The sequence below is a fragment of the Podarcis vaucheri genome, assembly GCF_965113315.1.
Source record: "Podarcis vaucheri genome assembly, chromosome: 1".
NCBI lineage: Eukaryota > Metazoa > Chordata > Lepidosauria > Squamata > Lacertidae > Podarcis > Podarcis vaucheri.
The window spans coordinates 11,244,567-11,269,208 of NC_138759.1; the positions used below are offsets into that span (position 1 = coordinate 11,244,567).

A 24,642-nucleotide genomic window follows, 5' to 3' on the forward strand; every position below is an offset into this window, starting at 1 on the left:
GGCACAGAGAGCTGTTTGGAGACCCTTATCCCCCTCGTGGATTTACAATTCCCAAAGGTTTCACGGGAAGGGTTGATGATTAAACTACTCTGGGAATTCTGGCTTGGCATCCATGACAAATGACCATCCAACCTCTGCTAAAAACCTCCAAGGAAGGAGGCTGGTATTCACAAGTGGGAAGAGTGATGTGGTGCTCATGTCCTGCTTTTGAGCTTCCCATGGGCATCTGGTTGGCCAAAGCGAGAACAGATACTGGACCAGATGGTCTGACCCAACGGGGCTGTTCCCCAAAGGTAAAGGGACCCCTGACTATTAGGTCCAGTCATGGCCAACTCTGGGGTTGCGACACACATCTTGCTTTATTGGCCGAGGGAGCCAGCGTACAGCTTCTGGGTCATGTGGCCAGCATGACTAAGCCACTTCTGGCGAACCAGAGCAGCGGACAGAAATGCTGTTTACCTTCCCGCTGGAGTGGTACCTATTTATCTACTTGCACTTTGACGTGCTTTTGAACTGCTAGGTTGGCAGGAGCAGGGACCGAGCAACTGGAACTCACCCCGTCGCGGGGATTCGAACCGCCGACCTTCTGATCTGCAAGTCCTAGGCTCTGTGGTTTAACCCACAGCGCCATCTGCGTCCCGTAAAGGGACCCCTGACCATTAGGTCCAGTCATGGCTGACTCTGGGGTGTTCCCCAAAAGACAGACACAATACGAGACGTGGAAGTTATGGTGAGAGCGACAGCTTTGACAGAATGGTGCAGCACCTTTGCCTTTTAGGATCGTCTCTGTGTTAGGTTTTCTGTAGTAGTTCACCTGAACTGGAACAATAGCAACCTAGACAAAATCTGTGCCAAAACAGGTGGTGCCTGATTCAACAGGTGGTGTCTGGGGCAAGGGGGAGTGGGAGGGGAGACTGTCTTGGCATGCTAAGCTTGTAAATGGCCACACACTTGGCTGTCTGTAGCAACTGCACACAGCATGGCCCAACAGCAGTTTGGTCAGAAGATTGTTGTTCTTAAGTGGGAGAAGGTTACTTAAATGATATGCAGCAAGGATTTTTAGAACTTCCTTTGAATGCTACTCTGTGGATGGACAGAAGGGGTAGATAAAGGAACTATTGTTCTTGCTGTATCCTATGGAAAGTATGCGGTGATTTTTAAAGAAATACTTACATTCCCCAAGATTCCAGTTTTTGCCTCCCTGCCTTGTTGGGTGCTCAATTTAATAAGAATGGCATTTTAAGCGAGTTCATTAAACTGCACCAAGCTGGAACGGAATGATTTGCAGTCTGTATGGATGGCAACCAGATCCTGCCATTTGATCAAATGAGAGATAGTGTAATAGTAGCATGGTGCTGTTTTAATATCTCCCAGCACAAGAGGATAGCTCAGTCGGAAGAGCATGAGGACTCAGCTATACAGCTGCAAATAAAACATTTTAAGTGTGTTTTAAGTGCAATATGCAATGTGACCCTAGATGGGGATGGGGAAACCTTATGGAAAATTCAATGTGTTTTTAAAAAAAGGCATTTTCAGAACATTTTTCATACATTTGTAGATTCCACCTGAGACTCTTCATCTCAGGGTTGTGGGTTCGAGCCCCTTGTTGGGGAAAATATCCCTGCATTGGACTAGATAATCCTGGGTTGGACTAGATGATCCTCAGAGCCCCTTCCAATTCTGCAATTCTATGACCAGGTGGTTGCAAGTCTATGTGAATCGCAACTCTCCATCAAGTGGTTGACATGTCCTTATCTCAGGCTCACAAATTTTGGTTGTGTGTGTGTGTGTGTGTGTGTGCGTGTGTGCGTGCAGAATAGATGGACATGGTGAGAAGCGACAAAGAAATATCGATCTTCATTGGTGGTCTCCCATGTCTTCAGCAGATCATTGCGCAGTTTGATTATTTCCTTGGTTTTCGTCGGCCAGTTTTCAAAACCCGTGGGGTGTGTGTCTGCGTGTGTCTCATTTCTCTAAGAGATATTACATCTCAATCGCTTGGCCTCATCAAATCCTGAAAGACCTCCACCTGTTTTCGAAGGGGTTTTCCGTATGTGGGTAGCAAACTTTTGAAAGGAGTGGCATGGCGGCTTCGGGAGGTCCAAACGAGGAGCCAGGGTGGTATTCACCCTTCAGCAGCGTGATACAGTGTGCATGTGCGAGTGTGCACAGGCTCAGACGCTCTGCCCCAGGGGCTTGGAGGAGGAGGAGGAGGAAGGGAAAGGTCTGTGTTCTCTTTCTCTCTCTCTCGCTCTCGTCTCTCTTTCTCTCAATGGGAGATATTAAGGCATCGATGTTAAATAGGGCAATCGCGGAAGAGAGGGAGGGGTTTCCTCTTCCCCGAGTGCTCAGCTCAGTCGGATGCTATCCCTGCAGCTTTGGACTGATAAGCTGAGGAATGGTTTTCCCTTATAAACAGTAAGTGCATTTTTGGTACTCGGAAGGGTCCAGTAAGAACAAGAGACGCGTGTCTCTGGTGTGCGGTCGCTGCCTGCGAGGGGGGGGGGAGGGGCTCTTTCCTTCCCAGGATGGATGGGAGATGTGTGTGTGCACTTTGCCTTTGACAGAAAGGACTGAGGAGGGGGATTGTGGAGGCAGTTAGCAAGGAGGATAAATGGCATTTAGGGGCATCCCTCTCCCGCCCCCTTTGTTAAAATTAACTGTTTGCTCTCCGCACCCGGCCATTTGGAGGAGGAGATTAGTGCGCCATGGGGGGTAAATGAATGGAACGTGTGTGCGATGCTTCTGGTTATTTTCTGCTTTATACCTAAAGCTCTCCTTTTCGTTGCATTTCGTAATTAACGTTCTTAGTGGGGTCCATCCACACAAAGGCAGGAGAGGGACGTCGCCCGTGTAGGCACTGCGGAAACACATTAACCTTACCTCTTAATTAAAAAAATAAAAATAGGGCCTGCTTTCTAGCGATCTGTACCTTCTAAACCTGTCTGTACAGTCTTTGGATCCAATTCGCCAGTCGTATCTTTCAAGATCGGAGTCGCAATTTTGCTCTATTCCGGTGATTAACATTGGTGTTTTAATTTCACCCCCTATTTATCAAACCTAAATTGTATATCGACCACCTGCCTAGGATGATGTTTACACTGAAATAAACATGCGTTTCCTTTCACTTAATTTTTATTCTATCGTCCTATTAAAAGAAAAATGCAGATATTTGGGGTTTTTTACGTTTTAGTGTCAGCACTGACAGATAGGATTTTTTTAAAAAAATATGCACAATTGGAAAAGGCACCGTGCAGTCTTCGTTGTTTGATGTTCTGCTACCATGTCAGCTCCAATCTGATTTGCAAGGTAGTCGTTCAGACCTCTCTCTCCAGCGGCTACGACAGGCCTATTGCAAAAAAATAACCAGGCTTAAAATGTTGGACTGGCACTGGAGAGACCCAAACCAGCAGGGGCCAAACACCGGGGTCCTTATACCCCTCCATTGTGCCTTTCCCACACAAAGGGGGTCTACTACCACCACCACCCCCAATATAGGACCAGTTTAAGGGAACCTGAGCCAGATGCTTGCTAGTTAGATTTTGGAACCTGTATTTGCCTTAGGCTTGTTCCCCGGGTCTGGCTGGAAGAGGATGCTTTAGGGACCGTACAGCCGGTCGCTGAGAAACATTGCGCTTCAATGTTCGTGCCTTTCTGAAACCGGTCCTCCAAGATGCCATGTTTGTTTTTCTTCCGTTTTTACATTTTACGGTTAGAGAAGGGACGGTTGGCCTGATGGAACCACAAATGGCATATTGTGTCAAATTAGTTAATTAGGCCGACTTGGCTGCAAAGGTATTTAGCATTACAAAAGTAAGCGGGGGGGGAGAGTAAAGCTGTAGACAGCATGCTGGTTTTCGCTTTTGGGGGCTCCTTTGGAGCTAATGAAGCAATTTCATCTGCAACAAACTCCTACATGGTGGTATTTGGACTCTGCAGCATTTATTGCAAAGTCTGCATCCTAAGATTTGGCTTGCATCTCCTCTTTCGTAACCCTTGCCAGTGGGGCAAGGTGGAGGGGTGGTGGTCCCCGCTAGGTGTTCAGAGAGCTAGGTATTCCTACCCATAGCTGCTGCATCTGCAACCCTAGGCTGCATTCCGATGCACACTTTGTTGTTTAGTCGTTTAGTCATGTCCGACTCTTCGTGACCCCGTGGACCAGAGCACGCCAGGCACTCCTGTCTTCCACTGCCTCCCACAGTTTGGTCAAACTCATGTGTGTAGCTTCGAGAACACTGTCCAACCATCTCGTCCTCTGTCGTCCCCTTCTCCTTGTGCCCTCCATCTTTCCCAACATCAGGGTCTTTTCCAGGGAGTCTTCTCTTCTCATGAGGTGGCCAAAGTATTTCCTTCAGAATGGATAGGTTGGATCTTCTTGCAGTCCATGGGACTCTCAAGAGTCTCCTCCAGCACCAGAATTCAAAAGCATCCATTCTTTGGCGATCAGCCTTCTTTATGGTCCAGCTTGCATAAACATGCATAGGATTATGTTGCAAATATGGCTTCGTAGAATCATATGCTGGAAGGGATCCCGAGGGTCATCTAGGTCCAACCCCCTGCAATGCAGGAATCTCAGCTAGAGCATCCATGACAGGTGGCCGTCCAACCTCTGCTTACAAATCACCTAGGAAGAAGATTCCACAACCTCCCAAGGTAGACCATTCCACTGTTGAACAGCTCTTACTGTCAAGAGATCTCATCCTGATGTTTAGTCAAAATCTCCTCTCTTGTAACTTGAAGTCAGTGGTTCGAGTCCTACCCTGCAAACATTTGCCCTTGAGGTTCTTGTGTTGATACACAAACCCCTGAACAACTTTGGGGCCAGGATACAACAAGGACTACCTGAGCGCTATTCATTGCCCTCTGCATTACATAGACTGGATTGGCCTCTTCTAGAAATCAGGCATATATAGTGGCATCATTCCAACACTCTTCCAGCAGAGATTCAGCTGGCTCCCTCACTTTTGACTTCCACATATCTCTTGAATATTTTTTTTATGCCAACAGGCCTGTACCACTGTTAAGCTTTCTTTCTTTCTTTTTTTTGACTGGCCAGTCATTGTAATGATAGTTTGGGATTGTTTCCAGTTATGTTTTATGTTTTGTTGCTGAACGCCACTCTGATATTGCAGTATATACATGGAATAATAATAATAATAATAATAATAATTTATTTATATCCTGCCCATCTGGCTGGGTTTCCCCAGCCACTCTGGGCGGCTTCCAACAAAATATTAAAATACAATAGTCTATTAAACATTAAAAGCTTCCCTAAACAGGGCTGCCTTCAGATGTCTTCTGAAAGTCTGGTAGTTGTTGTTCTCTTTGACATCTGGTGGGAGGGCGTTCCACAGGGCAGGTGCCACTACCGAGAAGGCCCTCTGCCTGGTTCCCTGTAACTTGGCTTCTCGCAGCGAGGGAACCTCCAGAAGGCCCTCGGCGCTGGACCTCAGTGTCCGGGCAGAACGATGGTGGTGGAGACACTCCTTCAGGTATACTGGACCGAGGCCTTATAGTATATGAATATTTTTTGTGGTCACCCTTTCGTGTCTCCTTTTCCTCTCTCCCCTTCCATCACTTTGCTGTGACCCCTCTATCAGAATTTAGGTTGTAAGCTTCTTAGGAATGAGACTTGTCTTTAAGAACGTAACTGCATCAGAAGCTCCCTTATACCAAGTCAGACCATGGGTCCATCTAAGCTCAGCAATAGCAGTTGCACTCTAAGAGTTTCAGACTAGGGACATTCCTAACCCTACCCAAATATGTCGTGGTTTGAACTAGGGACCATCTGCATGCGACGCTCTTGCAACGAGCCACAGCACTTCCGCTAAGTTACGTTGAAACTGCAGAATGCCATGAGTATTATTGGTGCCATGTGAACAGTAATCGTTCTTCCTGGTGGCCTTTATGCATCCAGTGTATCTCAGATTGCTTACAGACATTCCATTTACTCAGCACTCACCCTGATTCATTTGCACAGAGTGCAGGGAGGTGAGGTTAGAGATCCAGCTCCGAGGGCCTTCTTGTGGTTCCCTTACTGCGAGATGTGAAGCTACAGGGAACCAGGCAGAAGGCCTTCTCGGTAGTGGTGCCTGCCCTGTAGAATACCTTTCATCAGAGGTCAAACAGATAAACAACTATTTGACTTTTAGAAGACATCTGAAGGCAGCCCTATTCAAAAATTTTGTTAATGGTCCATGTTTTACTGTGTTTTTAAGATTTTGTTGGGGCAACCCAGTCAGATGTGTGGCACATAAATAATAAAATTGTTGTTGTTGTTGTTAAGCAGCCACAATTCATTGAGCATGCATTCTGTTTTGTATGTGAGGAGGTTATACAGCATTGCTTAAGAAAATGTTATCTTACGCTTTCCAGTTCATTTTCTTGTTAGTTTCCTTATTGCAAAAAGGTCTGATGGGGAAGGGGGTTGCTGTTCAAGATTGGCAAGTACTCTTTAACTGTGCAACCTGGTTTTGCCAGTATGTGATGGAAGGTGCATGTGTATCATCAGTTGGCCTTGTTTTACAACCTTCTCACATTCTTTCTGCCCTTTGTCTCCCCAATCGCAGGGTGAAGAAGCTGAAGGAGACCTTTTCTTTCATACAGCTGCTCAACAAAAACATGAGTAATCTTCGCACCTGGCTGGCACGCATTGAATCCGAGCTTTCGAAGCCTGTTGTTTATGACACCTGCGATGATCAGGAGATAAAGAAGAGACTTGCAGAGCAGCAGGTAAGGTGGAGGAAAACAGAGAAGGTGAAAGAGATGGGCAAAAGACTGTCTTGAGGCTTTGTTCGTTTATTTCTGTGTCCATTTATTCTATTTTATTTGAAAAATCTTGACTGCTTAACATTTATCTAAGCAGTGTACAATACGACATGGGAACCACCCACTGGTCAAATGGTGTGACGTCTTAGTGTTAAAGTGGAATTATTTGAAGAGGACACTATTACATATAACCAAAGATTATTATTTTTTTGTTCGTGGTTATAGGATCTGCAGCGGGACATTGACCAACACAGCCCTGATGTTGATTCTGTCTTCTGCATCTGCGAGGTCTTGCTGAATGATTCTGATGCCTGTGCCAACCAGACCGAATGCGACTCCATCCAGCAGACCACAAGAAGTTTGGATCGCCGGTGGAGAAACATCTGTGCCATGTCTATGGAGAGGCGGATGAAGTGAGAGGGATTTCTCCTGCTCTTTTCTGGGGGGTTGATGTTTGTTGTTTTAAATCATGGGTAGGCAAACTAAGGCCCAGGGGCCAGAACCGGTCCAATCGCCTTCTAAATCCAGCGCACAGACAGTCCGGGAATCAGCGTGTTTTTACATGAGTAGAATGTGTCCTTTTATTTAAAATGCACCTCTGGGATATTTGTGGGGCATAGGAATTTGTTCATATTTTTTTCCAAAGTATAGTCTGCCCGCCCCCCCAAGGTCTGAGGGACAGTGGACTGGTCCCCTCCTAGAAAAGTTTGCTGACCCCTGTTTTAAATTAACATTTTATTTGGTTTTCTGGTTTAACGTTCACCATTATCAAAAGGCCCAAGGAATCATTCCTAAAAAGGATGTGGTTGCATGAGAAGAGATCGGAAGTAGAAGGGTCTAGCTAACAGAGTCAAGTACAGTGGTACCTCGGGATGCAAACGGGATCCGTTCCAGAGCCCCGTTCGCATCCTGAATGGAACGTAAGACGCGATGGTGCGTCTGCGCGGGTCGCGTTTTGCTGCTTACGCGCATGAGCGTGACATCATTTTGAGCGCCTGCGCATGTCCGAGCGGCGAAACCCGGAAGTAACCCGCTCCGTTACTTCCGGGTTGCTGCAGAGCGCAACCCAAAAGCGCTCAACCTGAAGCACATTCAACTCAAGGCATGGCTGTATTGCCAGAGATGGGGAATATGTGGCCCTACAGATGTTGCTTCCCTCATACAGTTGGCTGTGCTGTCTGGGGGTGTGTGATGGGATTTGAAGGGCAACAAATTCCTAAAGGCTGCAGGTTCCCCGTCCCTGACATGGCAGTTGATGGAAGTGGTCTCCTTCAGCACGAGACCCTGCTACTGGGTCAGAGCAAGCAATATGGATAAACAAGAGGTCCCCAACTAAATTCCTGGCATCTCCAGCTTAAAGAATTTCAGAAGCAAATTATGGGAAAGACCACTGCTTGGCACCCTGAAGAGGCCTTGCCTTTTGACAGTATTGGGTTAGATGGGGAAAATTGCCTGACCTTGTATGAGACAGCACCCTATGTTCCGCGATCAGGACTCTGTGTGTGGTTTGGTGCTATGAGAACACAGAAGAAGCGCAGGATGTGGTCTCCGGGCCAGAATTCAGAATCTTAGCTTTCTTTTCTTTTAAAGGCATGTGTGCAAAGAGTCCTGCTTGATCAGGCCAATCACCCATGTAGACTAGCAACCTGTTCCCCCAGTGGTCCACCAGAGGATCCAACAAGAAGCCCACAAGCAGGACCTGATTGTGACAGCACTCTCCCTGTTTGTGATTCCCAGCAACTGCCATTCAGAAGCATATTGTAGAACATGCCCAGCTTGTAGCCATTGATAGCTTATCCTCTGTGAATTCATCTAATACTCTATTAAAGCTATCTGTATTGCAACAACATGCTTGAAAATATATGGACCGCATATATCTTAACCATATAATAATATTGCAATGATGTTGTCACGCTGTAATTGATGTAGTTCACACAGCTACCATCCCCCCAACTGCTGCTGCTGTGGGAGGTGAGAGGGGGAAAGCCTGCCTTTCAAAATGCAATCTTCTCTCATCAGTGGGGGGCAGAGCAAAGGGGAGAAATCACCTCCCAGTGATGTGGGTTGCTGGCATTTACTGCGGGGGTGAAGCACAGGGAGCTTGGCTGGCAGCTAGAATGGTGAAATGACTCTGCCACTATGCACCACACTCCCTGTTTCTCACCCCTCTCCCTCTTGCTAAGTGACGGTGGCCTGTGGTGTTGGGAACACAGAAGACCACCAGAGCTTCACCCATGCCACCTCACCAGTTGCCAGAGGCAGGTGGTTTGGGTGAGCTGTGAGGGGAAGGGGAATTGGGCAGGCTGTGTTCCAGAAGGTTCCAGAAGGCTGGTGGTTTTTCCACATGAAGTACACTGGGGAAAAATGCTGCTGTTGCTGCTTGTTTCCCCTTTAGGATTGAGGAAACATGGCAACTTTGGCAAAAGTTCCTGGAGGACTACTCTCGCTTTGAGGACTGGCTGAAGACAGCCGAGAGGACAGCAGCGTATCCAAACTCTTCGGAGGTTTCGTACACCAATGCCAAGGAGGACTTGAAGAAATTTGAGGTAAACATCCGCTTTCTGTTGTTGTTTTCCCCCTAGAATTCGTTTCTTCCTGAGCGATGCCAGGTATGAGGCTGCTCGTAAGAAAACAAAGGGCTGCTTTTTCCACCTCAGGCATTTCAGCGACAAATCCACGAGCGACTGACGCAGCTGGAGCTGATCAATAAACAGTACCGGCGTTTGGCCCGGGAGAATCGCACTGATTCAGCCAGTAAGCTGAAGCAGATGGTCCACAAGGGCAACCAAGACTGGGATAACCTCCAGAAACGCGTGACGGCAATTCTCAGGAGACTCAAGGTAACCACAGGCCGCCTATGCCACGGCTGTCAGGTTTCAGGTGAGGGTAGCCTGTGGGTCTCAAACCCTTGATGTGGGTTGAGCGGATGAGACCAATAGTGCGTCCAACAGTCAAGAAAGCGGTTTCTGTACGTGTGGTAGAGGGCAGTGAGGGGCAGGTGGGACTTCTCAACCTGGGAAGGGTGTCCCATCTAGGAGAAGGAAAACTCTATCTTAAATCTCCTCCGTCTTTCGGCTGTACTCAGAAAGGCTTTGGGAGTAAACCCTGAGGAGCAGTCCACACCCGCTGCCTTGCAGGTCATATTTAGGAGAAGAAATGGCTAAAGGAAGTAAACCCTGCACAAATCTGGAGTGGAGTCCCTAAGGCGGTGGGGTGGCGCCTTGTACGCCTCCTTCCGGCAAACAAGCAGCAGTTTTGCTATGTGCCAACTGTCGCGTCGACCTTTTTGCTTTCCCTGATTTCCTTTAGCACTTTACCAATCAATGGGAGGAGTTTGTGGGGACGAAGGACAGTATCCTGGTGTGGCTGACCGAAATGGACCTGCAGCTGACCAACGTGGAACACTTCTCAGAGAGCAACCTGGACGAGAAAATGCGGCAGCTAAATGTGGGTATTGTTTTTCTTTTTTGAAAAAAGCATCATGAGAAATGAGCTGAGTTCCACACCTCCCCTCAGTCCTATAACATCTGCCTGTCTCCTGTTTGGATATACAGTATATCCCTGGGAAATTTGCTGCAAGCCCCTTAAGCTTCCTGCCATCCCAAAAGAAGGAGTGGAAGCAAAGCTACCTTGGTTTATTTATTTATTGGATTACTTATCCTCTGAACTTGGATGTCTCTCATCTCCAATGAGGACCAACCATTCTTCTCGGTCCCAACTTGTGGGAGGTTCCAGCAACCCACTGTATACAGTGGTTTCTTGTGTGTATCATGGTTCTCACTGGCAAAATGTACTATCTCTCCCCTCCCCGTTTTTTTGGGTTGTGTTGGCACCCACAAGACTATTATCAAGTTATGACCAGCAGCACAGCACCCCATTCCCGTGCCCCCCAAAACACACTGATTGTATATATGAGGAATTGGATTAAGAATCCAGGCCTCAGGGAGAGGGGTGAAACATTCCCTATCCAAAAGGGGAATTAACCTGATGAGCAATGCTGTACTTAGGAAGCATCCTTGCTTGTCTTCCAAACAGTGTTTCCAGCAGGAAATACTGCTAAACACCGACAAGATCCATGAGCTTACTATGTCCGGGAAGCACCTGATTCAGAAAAGCGAGCCTTCGGATGCTGTTGTGATTGAAGAGGAGCTGCAAGAAGTCCACAGATACTACCAGGACGTGTTTGGCCGTGTCTCCCGATTCCAGCATAGACTGGCATCCTGGCCCCCGGTAAGAGCTATTAAGATTGCATTGGGTGGCGCTGTGGGTTAAACTACAGAGCCTAGGACTTGCTGATCAGAAGGTCGGCAGTTCAAATCCCTGCAACGGGGTGAGCTCCTTGCTTGGTCCCAGCTCCTGCCAAACTAGCAGTTCAAAAGCACGTCAAAGTGCAAGTAGATAAATAGGTAAGGTAAATGGCGGTAAGGTAAATGGCGTTTCCGTGCGCTGCTCTGGTTCGCCAGAAGTGGCTTAGTCATGCTGGCCACATGACCCAGAAGCTGTACACCGGCTCCCTCGGCCAGTAAAGTGAGATGAGCGCCGCAACCCCAGAGTCGGCCATGACTGGACCTAATGGTCAGGGGTCCCTTTACCTTTCCATTTCCTTGCATGCAAGAGGTGGAATAGACCTACAGTGCTACCTCGAGTTACATCTGCTTCAGGTTCCAGACGCTTCAGGTTACAGACTCCACTAACCCAGAAATAGTTAAGAACTTTGCTTCAGGATGAGAACAGAAATCGCGCAGTGGCAGCGGAAGTGGTGCTTCAGGTTTAGCTAAAGTGGTGCTTCAGGTTTAGAACAGTTTCAGGTTCAGATTCCCAACAGATGCCGCTGCCTGAAACCCTTGAGAGCTGCTGCCAGCCCGTGTAGACAAAACTGAGCTAGATGGACCAAAGGCCTGACAATACTGAGCTAGATAGAGCAAAGGTCTGGCTTGGTATAAGGCAAATTCCAATGTTCTTGTAAGTAAGGCAAGTGCATTTGGGGCAGGATACGCTGGTATTAGTCAGAAGTCGTGTCAATAATTTTGCTCAGCGATAGCTCTTCCATTTTAGGGACTGGAAGATGAAAAGGAGACCTCTGAAAGCGAGGCCGACATGGAAGACGCAAGGGGGATGCAGAGCGACCCCTGGTGCCGAAAGGGCATGCAGGAAGTGCTGCCGCCCCAGCAGTCCCTCTGCCACCTCGTGCCCCCTGCAGTGGGTCACGAGAGGTCAGGCTGCGAGACACCCGTCAGTGTGGACTCCATCCCGTTGGAGTGGGATCACACCGGGGACGTCGGAGACTCCGGTCCACAAGATGAGGAAGAAGAACAGTATTACAGTGATCTGTCAGGTGAGTCCATCCTAGCAGTTCTTCCCATTTCAGCAAGGAAATGTAACCTTGGCACCCATGCAAAAACCCCGTGGCCCAGCTTTTTAAGTATTGAACTGCTAGCAATGCAACCATTCAAAGGCATGTCTGCACAAGAGCTTTTCCCATCTCTTGCAAGATTCATTGATGCCCTTCGTGTACAGGTGGGAGAATTCTGGGCTGTGTCCCTTCACTCTAGGGTACGTGCAGGATGAGTATTACCGTATTGGCCCGAATATAAGCTGCACCTGAATATAAGCCGCACTTTTAAAATTCATGGGGGGGGGGGAGAGAGAGAAAAAGACAATACCCGAATATAAGCATCTCCCTTAAAATTCCACAGGCACTCACACCCATTCCGTTTTACCATATGTCTGTTTCAGCAGCAATATCGTAAAAGCCAATTTTTGTAAGGTTGTGAATTTAAGCTGCACTTTAACTTTTCACGGTCAGAATTTGGCAAAAAAAGTGAGACTTATATTCAGGCCAATACGGTGTATATATTTATAGAGTAGCCATAGTTCAGCTGTACAGCGCATACTTTGCTTGGCGAGGGTCCGAGATTCAGCCGCCAGTTAAGAGGCTTGTTCCTTGAGACTGCGAGAGTCACCGCCAGTCAGAGTAGACCTTTCTGGACTACATGGAGAAATAGTCTGAGCTATTTTGCTAAAAACCAAAACCTTCAAATAGAAAACTAGTACACTGGAGCGAAAGGCTTAGCATTATCCTCTTTGATGTGCTGGCTGACCTAATGCCGGGAGCTTGTTATGCGGGAAGGGAGCATTCAGAAGCAAGACCCCATCCTCATATCATAGAATTGTAGAATTGGAAGGGACCACGAGGGTCATCTAGTCCAACCCCCTGCGATGCAGGAATCTTTCACCCAGCATGGGGCTCAAACCCACAACCCTGAGTCTCTTCTTTTACCAACTGAGCTATTCTAGCAGGCTAACATGGTGCAGAAGCTAATGTTCTGTGCTACTTACAGCAGGGTTCTTTGCATGCAGCTAGAAATGCAGGAAGCTGTGGCAAAAAACCCCACACCATATACAGTGGACTCTCGGGTTGCGAACGTGATTCGTGCTGGATCCACGTTCTCAACTCGTAGCATTTGCAACCCGCAGTGGCGCGTCTGCGCACGCACAGGTTGCGATTCGGCGGCGCTTATGTGCATACTCAAAGCGCAACTTAGCACTTCTGTGCATGCACGACCTCCAAAACCCAGAAGTAACCAGTTTTGGTACTTCCGGGTTTCAGAGCGTCCGTAACCTGAAAAAAAACGCCACCTGAAGTGTCTGTAACCTGGCGTATGACTGTACTTTGAATAGCTTTGTACATATATCACCATGTGAGCTCTGCCCCACAGTTCTGGAGCTGGACCTGTGGAGGATCAGGGCAGTCTTGTGGCTGTCTCCCACCATAGCCTGGTTTTCTGAAGACGCCCCCCCCCCCCGCCCCTGTGTAATGGCAGCAGAAGTTTGAGAGGGACACAAATCACCTGCACAGTGAAGGAGGAGCCAATGGCTGGCTGTTCCAACCTATCTCTCAACATCTCTTTTCTTACTGGCTGGCTTTCCCTGCTCTGGCCCATCCCAGCTGCTAGGGAAAGTCAGCTGCTAAGCAGAATGATATAGGGAGATCTGCTGAACCACAATAACTACAGGAAAATCTCAATATTAAAAAACAGTATACCATTAAATTACAGGTACTTTGGTGGGGGGTGGAGCTTAGCAGCAGGTGGGGGGCTGTTGCCTTAATACAGTCATACCTCAAGTTGAACGTGCTTCGGGTTGAGTGCGTTCGAGTTGCGCTCCGCGGCAACCTGGAAGTAACGGAGCATGTTACTTCCGGGTTTCGCCGCTCACGCATGCGCAGACGCTCAAAATAACCTCACACACATGTACGGAAGTGGCAAAACGTGACACACACAGACACGCCGTCGTGTCTTGCGTTCCGTTCAGGATGCGAACGGGGCTCTGGAACGGATCCTGTTCGCATCCTGAGGTACCACTGTACTCTCCTTATGAGCTTGTCAGAGTCTTTCCAGCTGTTGCAAATGCAATGCCAGGCTATGCAAACTTTTGGCTGGATCTGTCAGGGGCTGCTCTTATGTTTCTGTCCTGTGGGGTGGGTAGTTGTGGGGGGGTGCGCTCACAGCCTCTTTTCTCCGGCGAGGCAATTGGTGATGTTGTTCTTTTTTCAGATGTAGAAATCCCTGAAAATGCTGAGGCCTTTCTTAAAATGACCACAAAATCATTGAAAGCAGTTTCTGGTAGGCACTGCTGCTGCATGTGTCTCAACATGACAGTCTCCCTGTGGCGCACGCTATGCTCCTTACACCTCTCTCATATGCAAGTGTCTGGCTCCCTGGCTTGTGTCAACACCATGCTCCAGTTGGTTCATGGCGGATTCACTCTCTTTTTCTCCCCGTTTTTGTTTAACGCTGCACCATTTGCACATGCGTCATCATTAGTGAACGGTCAAGATTGTGCTCCCCCCCCCCCCAGTTCTCCACTCCAGCACAAAGATGGTTAAATTTGTGTTTTGATTTGCATTGGAGTCTATAAGCCTTCAGGTGCAGTCTAGGTTAAAAAAACAACCCAACAGAAAATCTTTCTGGTCCTGGACATCATAGCTTAGCTTTAAGGCCTCCTTTGCCATTCAGCATTGGGCTGAACAGGGCGATCAGCTTGCTTTGAAAATGAGCACTTGGTATTCTCTCCAGAATCCATGTTAGTTTCATCTGCTGCTTCTTTGGCAATCACTCGTAGCCGAGTAAGATTGTCTTCCATGAACACGGTTTTAACAATGAGTCCGTAAGTGACTGTGGAGGCCAATTTTGGACCCACACGTCCTTCCACAGTGGGGACATTGGTTTCCAGGCGGGAGTTGTTCACGGTGTGGATTTGCCAAGTGTGCCTTCCTCTTAGCACGTTTCTCCCATGTGTTTTGAGTTCGAGTGTCTTTGGTAAAGGCTGTTCTCCAACTGAAGCGCTCGCAGGCCAGTGTTTCCTAGTTGTCAGTGTTTATACTACTTTTTTTAGATTTGCCTTGAGACAGTCTTTAAACTGAGAGTAAAATTTTAGTTTCATCTGCACCATCACTTTGTGTGTTGCAGACATAGATGCGTCACCAAGGAGTCCTGTTTTCCAGCAGAGATGGTCAAAGTCATTTTGATGCTTGAGAGTGGAAGGTTCAAAGTGGCTTCCATTCTTGTTTTAGCGGTCAGAAACACAATAGATGCAGGCTGCATGCACACCTTTTTTATTTTAAAATCAAGAGGAACTGAGCCCTTTTCTATATAGTCCACACACCATCTAGCCGTGCTAGCTGAAAAGCTCTTATTGAGAAACTGGATTTCATTCTGAAAACAAAAGCTCATGGCAGATGGATTCCATGTCCATTCAAAAGCAGGTGTAGGTGGGGCTTCATCCACACCTGCCCAATGACATTGTAGGTGGGCGTGTGCCAGGAATGCAATCACTGCTTCCTCCTTCATTCATGTGCAGGGAGGGAAAGGCATGGATAACCTCAAGAGGAGGTTTTCCAAATGCATATCGAGTAGCCACACCCACCCTTGCGGACAAACAGGGTCTAGATTATAAGAAGCAGTTTTGAGGATGAACAGGCACAATTCCAGATTGAAGGAAACCTGCAGTTTTTTGTGTGCTACGAATGGGACAGTGCGTACGCAGCCTAAGTGACCCACCATTTGCTGCCTTGTAATAGCATCCCTGTGGGACGCAGGTGGCGCTGTTGGTTAAACCACAGAGCCTAGGACTTCCCAATCAGAAGGTCGGTGGTTCGAATCCCCGCGATGGGGTGAGCTCCCGTTGCTCGGTCCCTGCTGCTGCCAACCTAGCAGTTCGAAAGCACATCAAAGTGCAAGTAGATAAATAGGTACCGTTCCAGCGGGAAGGTAAACGGCATTTCCGTGGGCTGCTCTGGTTCGCCAGAAGCGGCTTAGTCATGCTGGCCACAGGACCCGGAAACTGTACGTCGGCTCTCTCGGCCAATAAAGTGAGATGAGCTCTGCAACCCCAGAATCAGCCACAGCTGGACCTAATGGTGAGGGGTCCCTTTACCTTTACCTTTAATAGCATCCCTGAAGTTTTCTGGCTGAGAAGGGCCACGCCATCCTTCTCCCATGTAGGACCAGCTCTCCCTCCCAGAGTCATCTTTCCCGCCTGCACTTTTCGGTGGTGTTGTTAACTGTCTGTAGGCCTTTTCAGGAAGGTGGGGTGAGGGGACGTGCCCACCCATAACTGCATGGCTCCTCATTTCATTGCCCCTGAAACACAGCCGGCATACATTTGCAAACAAGCATGCTTTGCAAGGAAGAACGGTAAAACTTTCATATATATTCCCCCCCCCGCATCATAACTTGGTTCTCCCTATTCTGCAGAATGCTTTTAATTCATTCATATCCCCCACCCCAACCCCTCACCCCAAACTTGGCCATCTAACTTCCTGCGGATTTCTTTTTCCATGTCGTACCACAGAAAAATCTGCTTCTGAGACTCACACGTGGCACTCTCCGGAAAGCCCTGCTTGCCGAAAACATCCATACAGCCAGGGAGAGATGGTTCCAAGTGTCCTTTTGAACAGCCCTGAGACAAGCACTCCCTACAAACCAGGCTATGTAAGTCCTACTGGATGCAGGTACATTACTAGCTTAAAAGGGCTGGATTGGCCTTTAGGTTAAGACAGGAGCAGGCAACCTGCGCCCCCTCCGTATGTTTTTGGACCACCGTCATCCCTGACCAAAAGCCATGCTGGAGCTGGTCACCATTGGAAGTAAAAAATGAGGAATTTGCACTGGACAGAGGAGAGAGACATTGTATGGCTTAAGCGATGAAAGAGGTGCATGATTTTACTTTTTAAAAAATGACAACATATTTTTATTTGCAAATTTAGCAAAGGAAAGAGGAAGGAAAGAAATCAAATGCAATAAAATAAATAAAAGGAACTACTATACAAATAACACTAATAATAACAAAAAAAACCAATAAATTCACATTATATAAGCACTTGCCATCTGTATATGTATCTTAAACATATAAGTTAATTTAAGCCTTCCAGGTGTCCGAAAAGGTATCAACACAAAATTGATGCCTATATGAAATATGTTCAAATATTTTCAGCGTCAGTAGATCTTCAGATCATAATGGATGTTGAGTATTTATCCATTCAGGCTCTTAGCAAACATAAAGGCATGCAAATTCCACTTCTGTTGTCTTGCCATTAATCCCCATACTATAGGAATCTTATTTAAAATGATAAGAACATCTCAATTTGGGCAATGCAAAATTGATGTGGATAACAACTTCAGACCAAAAATACTGTGTCAGTGGAGAAGCCCACATCATATGCCTCAATGTGGTGTTCTCAGCATTACACCTCTAACATCTGACTGCATTATGCAGTGCCTTCCTATTCATGCATTGCAGGGTCTAATATACTCAAAATATTAATTTTTGCTGGATCACTCTCAATTTCAAATCTTAAGGAAAGATTCTCTATAAAAGCAATTTTCCATTGTTTAGTCTGTATGATACTTTCTGAATCCTTATTCCTTGCTTCTCTGAGTTCTTGTACTTACACCTCATGAGGTTGGGCACAGTGTACATGGGCTGGTGCCATGTGTCATTCCCTTCTTTCTATCTTGTTATATTCCAGGTGAAACAACGGAGCAGCAGGAGTCTGGACAGCATGCAGGAGATCTCTGGGATGTTGCCTAGCGAGGAACCCCAGTCTAGCCAGAGCCTTGATGGCGTTGCAGCCATAGAAAAACAACCAGGTACTTTAGCTGTAATATTTTTTGAGATAGATCTGTATCAAAATGGATACAGATATGCATGTGTGTGTGTATGTATGTATGTATGTAATAAACTCTGTTTATGTAGAGCAGGCTTCCTCAAACTTGGCCCTCCAGATGTTTTTGGCCTACAACTCCTCCCCTGTTCCCTAGCTAGCAGGACCAGTGGTCAGGGATGATGGGAATTGTAGTCTCAAAACATCTGGGGGGCCGAGGTTGAGGAAGCCAGATGTAGAGGCTTCTTTGCAGAGTGTGTGAGAAATAGGATTTCATTTTTCCCTATGCATTTATAACATCAGTGTAGATGGTGCCCTACAGAGGAATGAAAGCCAATAAACAAGAGATCCCTGCTCCAACAAACTTAAAATTTCTAAATGGAGGAAGCGAAGAGGGAGTGAAAGATAACAATAAATGAATGTGAGCAGGTGCAGTTATTTTATCTATTGAAGTATTTATGTTCCCCCTTTGCATTTAAAGGCAAAACGCCTAAAGGCAGCTAATGTAAAAATGAAAAATAGTGAAAAAACAAACAAACAGCCACATGAAAGTAAAAGGCAGAAGCAGCAGATGGAATCATTAAAAAAGAGAAATGGCAGAAAATACTACATGGGGTATTAGTCCAAAATATCTGGAGGTTGGTGAAGGCTGCTATCAATTGTGTCTTTAAAAGGTATCAATGCTACACTATTGTAAAGGGATAGAAGCCCTAAAAGGCTACCCAAAAATTCACACAGGCTACATGTTGGCTCTTGTAGCTAGGCTGGGGTAGAAGATCTGTTTCCTCAGGGGACCCAGCGAGTGCCTGAAATAATATTCCTCTGAGTCAAGCTTCAAAGCTTTTTTAATAAAATTTTTAAAAAATGAATAATTTTGCAACAAACCGCAGGAGGCCTCGAGAGATGGGAGCTGATTCAAGCCCAAGACTTAAGCAACAAGCTGAGAATGAAGCAGAATCGGCAGCAGCGGGAGCAGCTGAATTCTGACCTCACGAATATCAACACTTGGCTGGATAAAACAGAGAAGGAGCTTGAAATGTTGCAGGAGGCAGAACCGCCCACCAGCATCACAGCCATCCATCAAAGAGTCAAGAAGCAGAAAGTGAGTTCACCATTTGTCCTGGTAAATAATCCCTGTAGCCAAACTGAGAAGTGCCTTGCTGGATCAAGACAAGGTCTTCCAGGGCTGCACTCTCTTCATGGCAGGGGACAATCTCTTAAGAAAGACCACACAGGTAAGAGAGCCAGAATCTGATCTGCAGAAGGCAGTTACACCTAGAGCTTCTTCCATTTGGCTCCCGGGTCTAATGGCTGGTGATAGACCTTGAAGTTTGCTTGATTCTAGTTCTGTGCAGGTGTTCTTAACTAAGATAAGTGGGGCCAGGCATGCTAGCCTCGGTCCATCATCACGATCACTACTACTTCTACTCTTAATTCAATTTATTTGTTGCCTTCTTACCCCTGAGTCTCAATGAAACACCCCCCCAAAAAAAAAAATCCAAAATGTGAGATACATAGATATAAACAACAGTAAGTATAAAACACATGGGACGCGAGTGGCACTGTGGGTTAAACCACAGAGCCTAGGACTTGCCGATCAGAAGGTCAGCAGTTCGAAGCCCCGCGACGGGGTGAGCTCCCATTGCTCGGTCCCTGCTCCTGCCAACCTAGCAGTTCGAAATCACATCAAAGTGCAAGTAGATAAATAGGTACCACTCCGGCGGGAAGGTAAACGGCGTTTCCGTGCGCTGCTCTGGTTCGCCAGAAGCGGCTTAGTCATGCTGGCCACATGACCCGGAAGCTGTACGCTGGCTCCCTCGGCCAATAAAGTGAGATGAACGCCGCAACCCCAGAGTTGTAATTCACATCAGTCATGGACTTGTGGTCATGAACTAATTGTTGGAATGCACTCATAGAGCCTTCATAGGATTACCCCCTAAGTGAAGGTTTTGAACAGCCTTGTTTGTTTTGTATTTTTTTTATATTTATATTTATATTTATTTCTATTCCACCCCGGACCAGGATTCAAGGCAGCTTAGAGGTAAAAATGCAAAAGCACAGACTGAAACACTTGTCAGAAGCGGGGGGGGGGGGGGGGGCTGAAAGCGGCTTATAAAAAAAGAATAAAGCTATGGAAAATTGTCGGTGGGAAACAGTTAAAAACAAGCCTTCCAAAATAATTGCAATCAACAATAAGCTAAAGAGCAGGTGAAAAAAACGCCAGCGTTTTCACGTATCTGGATCGGCTTGCCTAAACAAAAATTTTTTGTCAACAAGCAGGCGTTCCAAGTGTAAAAGATCCATTTCTTACAAGTATTATGTTGGCACTTGCCACAGTGCCAGTTTTGTAGATGGGAGCAGTCGAATAGGCATGCAAAGAAGCAAGGCAATCTCACTGGTAAACCGGTTGTTTTGTTGTGCCGCTGCTGAAAAACCCAAGTTATTTTGGAAATCAGAATCATAACCCACTTCTTTCCCGCCAGGATATGCTCAAAGCCTTTGATAACTACAAGGCACTTGTGCTTTCTGCCAACCTGACCAGCAAGGACTTCAGGCAAGGAGACAGCGCTGGATCCAAAGAGCTCCAGAACAGGCTTCGGCAAGTCAATATGCGCTGGGAGGAGGCCATTCATTTGATGGGAGAGTGGAGGAAGAGTTTGCAGGAAGCCCTGGTGGGCTGCCAGGTCAGTGCAGCCCATTGCTTTCTTATTTATAAGAAGTGGATAGGGAGAAGGTTTTCCTCCATCTCTCATAACACTGGAACGCAGGGATAACCAATGAAAACGAACATTAGAAGATTCTGGATGGGCAATGGAAAGTACTTCATCCATGGCTACTAATCCTGGTGTCCCTGTTCTGCTGCCACTGTTGTGAGGCTGTACATCTCTGAGTCCCAGTTTCTGGGAATCACAGGCAGGGAGGTTGGCGTCGCTCTCAGTTTCTGTTTGGTGGCTTCCTATAGGTATTTGCTTGGCCACTGTGAGAACAGGAATATGGGCTAGACGCTGGCCTGATCCAGCAGCCTTTTTTATAATAATAATAATAATAATATAATAATAATAATAATTTATTATTTATACCCCGCCCATCTAGCTGAATTTCCCCAGCCACTCTGGGCGGCTCCCAATCAAGTATTAAAAACAATACAGCGTTAAATATTAAAAACAGTGCTGCCTTCAGATGTCTTTTAAAAATAGGATAGGTACTTATTTCCTTCACATCTGAAGGGAGGACGTTCCACAGGGCGGGTGCCACTACCAAGAAGGCCCTCTGCCTGGTTCCCTGTAACCTCACTTCTCGCAATGAGGGAACCGCCAGAAGACCCTTGGTGTTGGATCTCAGTGTCCGGGCTGAATGATGGGGGTGGAGATGCTACTTCAGGTATACAGGATGTTTTTATGTTCTTAAGCCAACCTGGGCAGATTTAAGAAACTGCTTTAAAATGCCATTTGCAGAACACTCCGTAGTTGCACAGCATTCTTACGTAAGGCAAGATCTTCGAGTTTTGTGACTTTCCTTTCGGAACATAGCTGAAGGATGCAAGCCCACCTCCCTGCACTTCTGGCCTCCTTTGCCTGGAACAGATTGTGAAGCATTGTGGCTAATAGTCTAAATTGCAAACCAGGAAACATTCTTCTGCCATGAACAGGTGGCCTTAGCCAAGCCACGATCTGTCAACCTCAGCCCTCCACCTATGGTTAGTCAATATGGAACTGATAATACTTCCCTGCCTTTAAGTATTCATGAGAGACTGTATGCAGGGAACGCTGAGCATTCAAGAAAGCACAATATAAGTGCTACATATTATTACTACCTTTCAACCCAAGTTGGAAAGGCCCTGTATTATTTGGGTCCCTTCTGCATAGCATTCAGCCTGATTTGTTTGTGCAAAGTTTCCAAAGAGGTAGACCTGGGCTGTGGAGCATTCAATCTGGTTTGACACGACGTTATCAAGCCATTCTTATCCTATTCTTTCCAGTGCATTTCCTTTCTTTATCGCAAAAGATTGCTGTTTCACAAGATCATCAAATCCTCTCAAAGTACGCAACCTGAGTTTGCTGGCATGCAGTCTGAAACCGGCCTTTGTCAGCAGACGTCATCTGATCAGGCTGCCCTTCCCTGCCTCTCCTAATAATGGGTGTTTTTTCTCTGCAGGATTTCCATAAGCAAAACCATAACCTGCTGCTGTGGTTGGCTGTTGCAGAGGTTCGGAGGCATCAAGCACAGATCAAGGATCTGAATGCTGATCCTCACGCAATTCAGGAGAGCCGAAAAGAATTAATGGTAGGTTTAAAAAAAACAAAAAACTTTTTGGTGCATCCATACAGAAATGATTGACCCACCAGTTGACTTGCTCCCATTAGGTACAATGTTACTTCGCTTCATTTGGTTTGATGGTGGGATGCCAATTATCTGCTTTTCAGATCCTTCCTGTGCCCTATCTTGTCGTGGTTAGTGATAGTCGTTGTAGGAGTGGTATTTTGATTTATTACTCACCCTTCAACATGAGATCTCAGGGCAGGTTACAACAACAACAATTATTATTATTATTATTATTATTATTATTATTATTATTATTATTATTACATACACACCCCACCCATCTGGCTGGGTTTCCCCAGCTGCTCTGGGTGTCTCCCAACTGAATTAAAAGCACAATAAAACATCAAACATTAAAAACTTCCCTAAACAGGGCTCCCTTCTGATGTCTTCTCAAAGTCAGATAGTTGTGTATTTCCTTGACATCTGGTGGGAGGGCGTTCCACAGGGTGGGCGCCACTACCGAGAAGGCCCTCTGCCTGGTTCCCTGTAACCTCACTTCTCGCAGTGAGGGAACTGCCAGAAGGACCTCGGAGCTGGACCTCATTGTCCAGGCTGAATGATGGGGGTGGAGACAGTACTAGAATCAATTTAAAATATGACAACAGGCAAGAAGAGAATAGGTTGGGTCCTAAAATATCTGTCACTCATATGTTTTCAGCATGCTAAGGAAACTGCGTAGTGAGGTTGTCAAATGCACATGTGTGGAGGGAACTCTGTGATTGATTCTATAACTTCTATAACTGTGTTTGATTCTATAACTTAAGGGCTGCCATAGAGAATGCCCTCTCCTGGGACCCCAGTGATCAAACTTCTGAGAGTGTTGACCCTCCCTCAAGACCCTCTAGGGCAGCCTTTCTCAACCTGTGGGTCCCCAGATGTTGTTGGACTACAACTCCCATCATCCCTGAGCTCTGGCCTTGCTAGCTAGGGGTGATGGGAGTTGTAGTCCAACAACATCTGGGGACCCACAGGTTGAGAAAGGCTGCCCTAGAGAGTCTTGAAGTAGAGAGGCAGACTTTCAGATATATGGGGGCCTAAGTTGTTTTGGGGCTTTAGGCACTGATGTGAGCCCAGTGAATTGCACCTGGAAACAAACTTACATATTAGCCGTTGTCCAACAATTCAGTAGCAGAGCACGCGCTTCATATGCAGAAGCTCCCAGGTAAAGTTCCTGCCATCTCCATTTTGAAGGATCTCAGGGCTATCAGAGATTTTGGAGCTCCGCTGCCCAATCAGAGTAGGCAACAGTGGGCTGGACAGATCAAGTGGTGAGCTTGATTCTGTGTAGGGCAGAGTCATACATGCATCAATATTTCCTTCCATTTCCCTGTCGAAGCAACTGGAGAAAGAGCTTCTGGAACGGCAGCCGCAAGTCAACACTCTGCAGGAGATTTCCACTCACTTGCTCGTCAAATCTGGTGGAGGAGATTATGTTGAAGCTCAAGAGAAGGTCCACGTTATTGGGAAGAAACTGAAGCAGCTTCTGGAAAGAGTCTCAAGTGATTTAAAGGTCTCGCATGGAAAGCCGGTGAGGCTGGGATGCATGCGCTTGAATCCAGGGTGATGCAGTTCTGTATCTCCCAAGGGGGGTGCATAACTCCTGGGAGATAAAGCTTTTCTGCAGAATGTAAAGTTATCTTCCGTTTTCTTCCTTCTAGGACACAAGTGCATTTCTGCAGGATGTGGACGAACTGGACTCGGGAGGCTGTCCTCAGCGACCAGAGAAACCTTGCACACATAAAAACAAGGCAAGCCGCTTGGCAATTCTTTTCCAAACCTCTGGTTTTTCTCCAGTTTGTTAGTACCTTCTCCTCGTCTTGTTTCCATCTGGAAATGCTTTATTGCAAGTTAACACGAACAGCTGACTCGCCCGGTTTGGTCAGGACAGTCCAGCAACTCAACTGTAATTCGTGGCCATGCTAAAGGATACATGGTTTCTGTTCAGTACCTTTCCCCAACCTGATGCCTTCCAGAACATCTTGGACTGCAGTTCCCCTCCTCCCTGACCATGCCGGCTGGGGGTGATGGGAGTTGTAGTCCAGTAGGTCAAGAGGACACTAGGTTGTGGAAGCCTGGTTTGAAATGCTTCTTTAAGGCCAGGCTACAAGCTCTTCCCTTGTCCCATGCCTATACAATCATAACTTGGAAGTCGAACGGAATCCATTCCGGAATTCCGTTCGATTTCCAAAACGTTCGGAAACCAAAGCGCGGCTTCCGATTGGCTGCAGGAAGCTCCTGTAGCCAATTGGAAGCTGCCGAAGCCCCATCGGATGTTCAGCTTCCAAAAATAGTTCACAAACCGGAACAGTCACTTCTGGGTTTGCATTGTTCAGGAGCCAAAACATTCGAGAACTAAGCTGTGCGAAAGCCAAGGTACGACTGTG

General features: G+C 46.8%; 1 protein-coding gene across 1 annotated transcript in view; it reads left to right on the forward strand.

Annotated features, from left to right (window-relative positions):
- The window catches only part of SYNE2 (spectrin repeat containing nuclear envelope protein 2), a 233,618-nt gene that overhangs the window by 204,201 nt on the left and 4,775 nt on the right, over window positions 1-24,642 (forward strand). The window contains exons 96-110 of the mRNA XM_082236352.1: window positions 6,570-6,732; window positions 6,994-7,181; window positions 9,164-9,314; window positions 9,426-9,608; window positions 10,078-10,215; window positions 10,804-10,998; window positions 11,824-12,103; window positions 14,325-14,393; window positions 16,624-16,763; window positions 17,801-17,921; window positions 18,826-19,037; window positions 20,419-20,619; window positions 22,091-22,219; window positions 23,595-23,786; window positions 23,917-24,006. Of these exons, the coding sequence (XP_082092478.1) occupies window positions 6,570-6,732; window positions 6,994-7,181; window positions 9,164-9,314; window positions 9,426-9,608; window positions 10,078-10,215; window positions 10,804-10,998; window positions 11,824-12,103; window positions 14,325-14,393; window positions 16,624-16,763; window positions 17,801-17,921; window positions 18,826-19,037; window positions 20,419-20,619; window positions 22,091-22,219; window positions 23,595-23,786; window positions 23,917-24,006 (2,452 nt within the window). The remainder of the gene's footprint in view (window positions 1-6,569; window positions 6,733-6,993; window positions 7,182-9,163; window positions 9,315-9,425; window positions 9,609-10,077; window positions 10,216-10,803; window positions 10,999-11,823; window positions 12,104-14,324; window positions 14,394-16,623; window positions 16,764-17,800; window positions 17,922-18,825; window positions 19,038-20,418; window positions 20,620-22,090; window positions 22,220-23,594; window positions 23,787-23,916; window positions 24,007-24,642) is intronic.